Raw genomic sequence first — 10,469 nt, forward strand, 5'->3', positions numbered from 1 at the left:
AAAACTAGAACCACTTGGCCAATCTGTAATCCAATTTCCAGTAGACCATAATTTCGAACATTTTTTCACTTACTGTGAATTTTATGGTGAAACAAAAAAGTTATACCCATGCAAACAATGCTATTCGTATGCCTGTTCGTAAAAATAAAAACCGCACAAAGTGCGTTAGGCCCTCCCCAAAAGTAAGGCAGGTGGTGTTCATTTCAAACGCTAATAACTTTTCGGAGTTAACTCGGATTCACATCCGGTCTTGAACCAAGACGTTTCCAATACTTTAAAGGTTGTACATTTTGTACATGAAGAAAATCAACCAACTACAGCGCCACCTAGAGCCCCGAATGTGAAAGTGGCTCGCTCCCCCATACATTTTGTCGATTTTCCCCATACAAACTTTAAGCCGTTTGAGCGAGGGGTTTCCGTGAACCAAATAACTTCAAATTTTGGCCCCCAACTACCATTCTAGGGATAGCGCTTGAAATTCCAGATTTTGACTTTTTCCATTTAACGGTGAATCACGCTAAGCCACATATTAAATTGTATACCGTTTGGACAACTAGAACTAAAGTTAGAGCGATATTTTTTTTGAACAGACTGTTATTTTTGGGTTATGGAGGATGGCCTATAAGATTGTGAATCCTTTTTTCAAAATTAAACAAATGTAAGAAGGGTAAAAGCCGATTCTTATTATTTTTAAACTGTGCTTTGCTATCCCAGAATTTCGAAGACTTTTGACATAAAAGACAGTTTGATGTTATTGTAAGGCACATTTTGTTTTTAGGTTGTTTCTAGTTTATGTTATATTTATAATTTTACTGTTTAATTTTGAATTTCACCTATTAAGTAACAGAATGGATTAGCGTACCGATTGTGTTCAAATTCGATTAATGCAGTTTTAAAACATAATCTTGGGAAAACCTAAAGCTTTTTGACTCCAGATTAAGAAATGTCAATTGAACAAGTGTAGTTGAGCTTTACTTCAAGCTCGATTGTGTATCCTAAAATGTATGACTTAAATAATATTGTTCATAATTGGCACATTGTCTATCAGATATGAACATGAATGATTTTTCTTAACATAGTCATAGGGATTTCGAGGTGTGTTTAACATGTAGACTGCTAATTTCAGAGCATCGTCTATACCGTTGAGGATGCGGAATTTTCAGATGAATATAAGAGCTTATGTATAATTGGTTCCATAAATTTAAATTCTGTTGGCTCAAGATTTATGGTTCAAGGCGTGTCCTTTTGTAACAGTTTTCTGGAAGAGAATCTGCTATCATCTTAATGTTTGTTACTTCACTTTCCAGTTCGGCTAGTTCACGTTGATAACTTTTAATGTTCTGTGTTTGGAGATTTTTAGATTCATTTAGAACATGTAGCTTATTCGTTAGCTGCGCGTCATCTAATTCCTTCTCAGCAGCCGACAGACGTTCATCTATAATTTAAAAAAAAATATTGCAAAAAAAATCATTATTTATTCTCTTATGATCGCTATTGATGCTGTATTTACCTAGTGCGTCCAGACTCTTGATGTCGATATCTCGTAAATCAGCTAACTCATCAATTATAGCTTTAATGTCCTTCATAGCTTTTTCAACTTGCGATTTTGCTTCGTTTGAATTGAGTTGTGCTTGACCAACCTTTTCCTTAGCTTCCTTGGTAAGGTTGAAATCCTTTCGAATGTTCGTTTCTCGTTCGGACAAACTATTTTCTGTTTTAGCCAATCTACCGTTCAGTTGATCAGCTTCGTGTCTCAAATCACGAGCAGTATTTTTAGTTGCGTTGGCTCTTTTTTTTATGTTGTCGGCGAGCTAAATAAAAAGGGTATTGAGGATTTGTCTTTTTATATCTTATAGTTGTCAAAACTGTCAAATATCTTAAGTGCAATTATCGATTCTCTTCGTCGTTTTTATATTTTCTTCCACGTTGCATTTTCTTGTGTAAGCTAATAGAACCTTTTACAGAACTGTATTGGAAACAAATTCTGAAAATGGATCACTTAACTGTAGTAATCACTTCAAAGAGAAATCGATCATCGCAGTTAGGCCCTTGTGATTCTGAATGCTAGATATATTAGCAATATTGATAATGGTATCATGCAAGATAGAGAAAAAATAATCTCACCTTTGATGCTTCTTCAGCATATTTTTTCTGTGCCGTTTGCGCATTATTACGAGCTTCGGCTGCATTATGATTAGCGCTCCTCAGTGCCTGAAATGTGTTTTATCAGTAAGGGTTTAGATATGTATAATTGTTTATTTGACTTACAGCTTCTGAGTTAGCGATTAATTCAATGACATTTTCAATTTGTCGCTTGATACTCGGAACAGATTCAAGAGCATCCGCAGCTTTTTGTTTGGATTCTTCAACTTGATTTTTGAAACCCGATAAAGTGTGATAAGTAAAGTTTGCTTTTTTTAATGTCCCATCCCCTTCGGCTACTGCCTTTTCAGCCAATTCTCTTGCATATTCTAGCTCCTCAACAGCCCTAATGGCATCGTCCTTCTGAGATTCAGCCCTGGAAATATGGTTATGTATAATTTATCTTATTTCAATCAATATTTTTCACTTACCTTTCAAGAAGTGTATTAGCCAGTTCTATATTTTCGTTTACATCGGTGAGCAGAGTGCTGTGATCTTCGATAGTTTTATCCAAGTCTTCATTGATTTTGTCCGCTTCCTTGTTGTATTTATTAGATTCTTTTTTAATGTGGTCAATATCAATGCTAGGTGGAGACAAACTGTTCACAGTTACGAAAAGTGAAAGTGCGTCATCGTAAACTTCATTTGCTTTGGTTAAAGCCTGTTCTGTTAACTTTGAAACAGTATTTAACTTATCTTTAGCCTGTTGGACTTCGCCTGAAATGTTTGTTCGGAATTCTTCGCTTATGTTGGCTTGTAAATTGATGGTGTTTTTGGCCATATTATGTGCTTTGGTAGCCTTTTCAACAGCCTCTTCAGCTTGCTTTTTGTTTTCATCGGCCTCTTTTTTGAATTGGTCTGCGTATTGGCGTGCTTCTCGAGAAATTCCACTTATTTGATTAGTTTGATTTCCGAGGCGCCCGGATATATCTCGTGCCCTGGTAAGTGCGGCATTCCCATCTGTTTGTAACAAATCAATAGCATTTTCGAGCTCACGCCGAGCTTCTTGGATCTGGTTATTGGCTATTGTGGCGTTACTAGTCCCCTTATTTATTTTAAAATCGGTGGTCTTTTGAGACTGATCGGCCTTATTTAGCAAATCTTGTACGGCTTCCAACCTTTTTTCTAAATCTTGTAACATCTCATTGAGCGTTTTTTCTCCACCTCCGGATCCACTTTTTGCGTCTTCTACTAAGATATCAATTTTATCCTGTACTGCTCTAAGTTTTGAAACAAATTCGTTGTCATCTATGACGATCGGTTTCGATTGGATGTCTTGCAAAATTTTATTCAGATTTGCCAACTTGACGCGATGTTCATTTGCAACTTCCTGCACTAAATTATAACACGCGGGACAATCAAGACAACCTTGATGGCGATCATATTTATTTTCTTTGCATCGATCACAGCGTCTTCCTTCAACATTATCATTGCATGGGCACTGTCCGTATTGGTCACATTGTGATCCCTTAGATCCACTTGGATCGCATTCACAAGAGTTGCAACCATCTGGTGAAAATCCATAATGCGCAACGGCACATTTATCGCACTTTTTACCGACAACACCTGGCTTACAGTAACATTCACCCGTGTACGTATCACAGGACGAGTTAAAACTTCCAGTTGGATCACAATTGCAATTTTCACAGCCATTTCCAGAAATTATGTTCCAGTAGCCATTCTTGCACTCGTTACAGGTTCGACCGATGACGTTGGGTTTGCACTGACAGTTTCCTAAAATTAGTTTATTATTATTTCTGAATTCGGAAATGGATATATGGACTACTACCATTGTTGGGATCACAAATGGAAATTCCCTTGTCGGTTTGCTCGGTTCCTCTTGGGTAGCAACTGCACTGTTCACAATTTCCATGGGGTAGGGCTAGGGGATCTCCGAAATGGCCTTCAAAATAAAAATAATTAATATTATTTAAATATAAAAAAATTTAAACTAATTAACCGGAGCAAAAAAGGAATTCGCAGTTTGCAAAAGCGAATGTACAAATGGAAAAATAATAAATGAACGACACAACTGGTGACATTTTTGTAATTTGATCGCATAAACCAGAAAGACTTATCTTATCTTTTGACTTCAATATTGACAGCGTTATTATTACGCACCTGGAAGGCATTGGTCGCAGTGAACACCCGCTGTATTATGAATACACTTCAAACACTCGCCAGTAGTGCGGTTACAATTGCCGACTGCGTTAGGATCAACATTTCCATTGCAATCGCACGGTTGACACATTCGAATGGCACCATACACACCGGTGGGATCTCCGTAATAACCATCGGAGCAAAGTTCGCATCGGGGCCCTAAAAATATAGTGAACTTGTTAAAGTAATTTTCATTCAGGCTAAAGCAATGTATACCCACGGTGTCTCTGACAGCAAACATTATTTAACCCTCCAGCGCACATTATCACCTATTATTTTGGCTGTAAAAATCCAATTCTTATCCGATTTTGATGAAACTAATTGTACATGAAAGCTACTTTCATTTGTTTTTTATGTGGAGCGGTTGGACCTGAGGAGCAAACTTAAGTCACTTCGGTTTTTTTTTCAACCTCCCAAATAGCAAACTATAATTAGAAATAAGTTTACTTAAACGGTTCCGGAAGGTTAAGTTCTTCTCTTGCACCGTCATTATGTTTTCGCCTTTTTGTCTACGATATGAGGCTAGTATCTAATTGTTCTATCGGAGGGTGCAATTTTATTTTTCCTTTATTTTAGTGTAAAATCGCGTTGGATAATTTGTTGCGATGCCTTGTGAAATTAGTCTCTGATATTGTGTTTAGATTAGGGAGTTGTAACATACTATAAAAGGTTCTCGTGACATAAGACCAATTTAACACAATTTTAGAAAGAGCTGGAATTAGGGCGTAACAGCTTTTGTAAACAATGACTTCTCTTGATGATTTCTAGACAGTCAAGGCTCGTCTACGCAAATCAACATACCCATTGGGTAGGGAATTACTTCCTAGAAAACTTCGAAAGAAGTCATTGTTTACAAAAGCTGTTACGCCATAATTCCAGCTCTATCTAGCATTGTTCTTGTATCACGAAAATCACTTTATAGCATGGCGTCGTATGATGGATTTTTTTTAACAATGTTGCTCAGCCAGTGACACCGTGATACCTACCAAAGTATCCAACAGGACATTCCAAACATATTACGGAGTCATCTGCCATTTGCATACAGGCTCCGTTATTTGGACAGGGACAACGTTTGCAATCATATGGTGTTCCTCCTAATGCGTTTCCATAATATCCCTTTGCACATTGATCACATGTATCGCCTGCAGTGTTGTGTTGACAAATACAACGTCCGGTTTCAGAATCACATATTTCAGCATGCTTATTACAATCGCACGGAATACAAGGCATGAATGGTCCTCCCAATGCTGGGTTGTGTCTATAGCCTGGTGCACAAGATTCACAAAATTGTCCCAAATACCCTTCAGGACATGTGCACTGTTCAATCCATGTTGCCGGACGACCAGCCGCTCCTCGGTGGGCGGTTTGCAATTCAACATCGTCCAAAAATGCTTCACCATAGTCAGAATAAATAGCTCTTATTTTAATGGCTGTTAGGTTACTCAAAATAGACATGAAACCTCTTGCGGACATTGATGGTTGCCATGAATATTCAGGATGTTCATGTAGTCTGAATGAAAATTCTTTTAGCTCATCATCAGGCATTTGTTGGTCTTGTGCAAAAATTGGCAGCGAAATACTGCTGTTTGATCCTTGTAGTATAACATCAAAAGTACTTATATCTGGTCTTGGTTGTCCGACGAGTTGTAGGCGGAACTTTAAAATCCTATTGTATGAAGCTCTTTGATCTCCGAGGAATCGATCTGGAGCTAAAAAGTATATTGGTTCGTATCCTTGAGCACTGACTCCAATAGTTTGACCTTTGGAATTGTATTTAATATCTACAGTAGTTCCACTGCTAGTGGCAGCCGTCCACTTTTCCTTGTGTTTATTAAAGTTGGACGTTGTCGATACTATAGAGTAGCCTGTAGCACTTGTACACTCGCTGGTATGCCCGTAACAGAAGCACGGAGTACATCCAAATTTGTTTTCCAAATCTAAATTGAAATATCCCGGACGGCATTCGCGACAGTGACGACCTTCTACATTTTCTTTGCAAAGACAAATACCGTTAACCGGGTCGCAGGATGGTGCATTATCGTAAGAACCTCTTACGTCACAATTACATGGTTGACATCCATGGGGCCCAAAATTATAAAAGTTGTTTTCACAACGGTCGCACTTTTCTCCTGTCACTCCAGGTTTACATTGGCATTTTCCTTCAGCATTACATTGTAACGACCTAGAACCGGTTGCATCACAGCCGCAGTTAATGCAGTAGCCATCTTCACGCATATAAAAGTTTTCTTTGCAACGCTCACAATTTGGTCCATCACGGTTAGCACCACAGTCAATACAATGACCTCCATGACCAGTTAGATTGTATAGTTGACGGTCGAAGAAACATTTGGTTGAATAACCATTACAGTTACATGCTGAAATGGATAATATATGGTTATTTGTAGGCATGCGAATTGAAATACAATGTTGTACAGTTTATGAAATACCACGGTACGGACAAAATATTTTTCTTGTTCTTATAAGACTGATAGTAAGACTCTGTTTCATTGCACAGCAGTGATAGTATTATACAAAATACTATAATATTATCCATATTGGTTTGGAGTGATCGATAGATATTCGACTTGGCGTCAAGACTAAGCAAAGAGAAATGACCAGCAACAGTAATGATGAGAAAAGCGTTGAAAAGGATAGAAGAAAACGCTACATTTGGACATACTATCACTGGTGACAAGTTTTCTTAAATGGAAACTGACATTTCAGGTTCATGTTTCGATAAACGCTAAGATGTCTTTCATCGCAGAAAACATAAACTCGTGCGTACTTTACGGTTAGTTGTTACTTACGTTTGCACTCGTGAACGTTCTTCGATGTGGCTCGTCCCCACGGAGCGTCATTGTAAAAAGGCAAGCATTTGTCACAATCTGGTCCATCGGTATAGTGTTGACATTTGCATACACGTCCTCGCTGTCCACTGGAACTAGTACTTGTGATACACTCACTGGCATGACCATTGCATTTACATCTAGCGCCTACTGCAATATCGGCTATAGCGTAAAAATATGACTTTAGAACTTGCGCGTCGCCGAATACTTCATCTCCGAAGGTGTTCAAGCGATCTAATGTTATTCGGATGTCAGTTGATGTGACCCATTGCTGAGAAGAGTGACTGAGTGATAATGTATGCGGTCATTGAGGAGACATACTTGTAACTTACCTGTAATTCGAGACTGTGCTCAAAGTTTATTGCACTTGGTCTTCCTTCCAGTGACGAGAAAGCTATGTTTCCATCTCGTAAAGGAGAAATATCACTATATTCGCTAGTACACAGTGCACGAGATTCATCTTCACCCTTCATTACAGAAAGAGAGTCCGGCAGACCATAGGTATCACGGCAAGTGGCACTGTAGTATTGATACGGAGTCCAAGGGCCATTTGGTGTTACTCGTTTGTAAATTGCGAATGATTCAGGACGTGGGGAGTAGAACACAATGCGAATGTACGTGATATCAAACGATTTTCCGAGCTTCAGCGTAAGATTGACTTGATTGGGATATTGGATTCCTTCAAACATAGTTTCCGATTGCCACCACGTTGGATTGGTTGGATCATGTAGATCGGTCAAAAAATGTGGTGCATGTTGGTTTTCCCGGCAATCATCGCAACTTTTTCGATTAGAATATCCAGTCTGGACACAGAAATTTGTTACTCCATCCTCACCGCAAGTGTTTGTAGCTTCAATTTCAACCTGATATGCAGCATTCTCAAACTCGGGTATACAGCGCTGAAACGATGAAGATGACAATTATTATATTCATTTGCATGCCATCGTAATCACTTGGGTCTAAATTAAAAAATGTGTATGCCGTCTCATTGTATCACTAAGCCGCTGTGTGTAACTTGTCGCCTCCTTATCAAAATTGTAACGTACGAAATAGCTGATATTTTGCTTCCGGAGTAGGGTAGGTATACCAGTTATGGCTATACGTTCCTATTATGGTGTGTTCCAATTATGACCTATAGAAATCCGATATGCTATTAGTGGAACACACCATAATAGGAACATATAGCCAGGACTAGTATATCTACCCTATAATACATTAATTCTGAGTACTTTGTATAACCATTGCTTTCTTTTAAACTATATTGTGCGGCAGTGTAATAGCAAGTGATTGAAACAGTGGAAATAAGTATTTTTCAACCGTCATTCTTACTTTTTGCAATCTTGTTCCAATCTTTTACATTCACAAATGTCATATTTTTTAATATATTTTAATTCTCATAGCAAAATCTCATGATTATATTTCGATTGTTTACCGCAGGTTTGTAACTTTTAATTGTCTAATGATCTCAAAATTCATTTAATAATAACCAATTGACAGTGGTAATAAATTAACTTACCTGTGGCCTCCCGTAGGGATCGTAACATTCCAACGGCGGTAGATAGTGTGTATTTTCTCCAGCCGTAATGACGGATGTCCTTAAAATTGCCAGTACTAATAAGTAGTAAATGGTTGTCTTTGGCATGCGGTTTGTCATCTTCATCACGTTAAATTTTCTCGAACAGCTTTTCTTGATAGAATCAGATCATTGGATTTATTCAGTTCTGCCTGCTGCGCTAATTTGTACCCTCAACAAAAAGTTGCATTTTATTAACACCGAATGTTTGAATAATAGCCTGAAATTTAAGTTTCAATATTCAATATTCTTTTTTTTTAATTCTTTATTTTAGAGATTTTTAGCCGTAGGCTAGTTCATCTCTTTATTCAATATTCGAATTTCTCTTTAAACTGGGTGGAGTTGAACGTGAATTTTCTACACCAACACTATAAATCAGACTGATCAGACATGGAGAAACGGACTAAAATAAACATTTGTATGCTGACTTTGCTCATGTATTCCATCGTGTTATATTCCTCAATTTTCAACTTTTTGTGTTGCTCAGCACATCTGGTAATTAAAACAAACTATATGAAACTTGAAATAAGCAATGATATCATAGATTGTCGGCTTGAATAAGAGTTGTTTAGTTTTGGATTGCGTCATCACTTTTATGCTATTTTACAATTATAATTCACAATGAAGTTAGCTTCTCCTCTAGAGCGGAGTAGAGCAATCGTAAATTTCGTCACATATTAGAACCAAGAACCGAGCAGAATAATGAAGCACGTTATCTCGAAGCGAGATAATGTAAGGTTCACGTTAAGGCGACTATTTTAATGAATGATTTTCTGTAGCATGGTTTTAAATTCCACATTTTGTTCCGGCATGTTAATTTTCAATCAATTATGGCATTTTCGACACGATTTCAATCTATAGTGTCAATTGATTCCGGCAGCATTAAACACACTACTCTCCGTATCTTGGTAAAATATTCACTTTCAATCTATTTTAGAACTAAGATGGAGCACTCCATGCACAGCAACATACTTTTCTTCTACTCCCAAGCCTCAATACTGTACGAAATCTTAAGTGCAACTGAATGTTGTTTTCAGATGTATGCTCTCTTGAGTTCTCGTCATTTTCCGCCTTACTCTGTAAATCTTAACACACAGACAATATACAACAGAGAGATTAACCTACACATTCATTTGAATAAATCCAGCGCGGTATGCACCACACAGTTGGACTATGATCATATGATCATGTACAACATATTTTACAGAAAAAACATGTGCGCATGACAATACCGATGTGTTTGTGAGTTGTGTTGGGACAGTTCTTTAGAGAATCGATCGTATATAAGACTTATTTTTCGATCTCTCATAGAAAGGGAAATGTGCTGCCAGATTATTGTTGTGTCATTGGGATATTCTTCTTATTATATTCAGTCATCAATAATTTCTGATTAATTAAGTAAGTGTGTTGTTTTAATTATTCACACCTATATATTTAATAATAAAACAGCATTTATATTGTGAATATTCACTTGATAATGGGGGCTGTCGATAAACCAGGCGGTCAGTTCTCCGGAGTGCGTATTCGTGTTGTGATTTTACTCAAATGCTGGTTTTATATATTATTTTAGTAAACTTAGTTCTATAATAATAATTTATTTTAACCAAGCAGCTCACTCAGAATACACATACATTTAAAATTAATTTATTGGAGTATGTCATACTAATTGTAAACAAATTGTTTTTTTCTGTCATATTGTTATATTGTGATAGCTTTTCTCGTTTACTCGCAGTGTTTGGGAAATCATT

At 37.3% G+C, this 10,469-nt stretch overlaps 1 protein-coding gene across 1 annotated transcript; it reads right to left on the reverse strand.

The window, feature by feature from the left end:
* Positions 1-772: 772 nt before the first annotated feature.
* Positions 773-8,941, reverse strand: LanB2 (laminin subunit gamma-1). Its single transcript, XM_065218819.1, has 11 exons — positions 8,665-8,941; positions 7,481-8,047; positions 7,110-7,419; positions 5,289-6,677; positions 4,264-4,461; positions 3,932-4,045; positions 2,574-3,876; positions 2,269-2,518; positions 2,125-2,211; positions 1,511-1,811; positions 773-1,435 (listed from the first exon to the last, which is right to left on the reverse strand). Exons 1-11 carry the CDS (start codon positions 8,806-8,808, stop codon positions 1,224-1,226), a joined length of 4,875 nt encoding a protein of 1,624 aa, XP_065074891.1. The 5' UTR covers positions 8,809-8,941; the 3' UTR covers positions 773-1,223.
* Between the last annotated feature and the right edge of the window lie 1,528 nt (positions 8,942-10,469).

Source organism: Ochlerotatus camptorhynchus, unplaced genomic scaffold (assembly GCF_037179485.1).
Source record: "Ochlerotatus camptorhynchus isolate MF236.1 unplaced genomic scaffold, CSIRO-AGI_Acam_v1.1 ptg000094l, whole genome shotgun sequence".
Lineage (NCBI taxonomy): Eukaryota > Metazoa > Arthropoda > Insecta > Diptera > Culicidae > Ochlerotatus > Ochlerotatus camptorhynchus.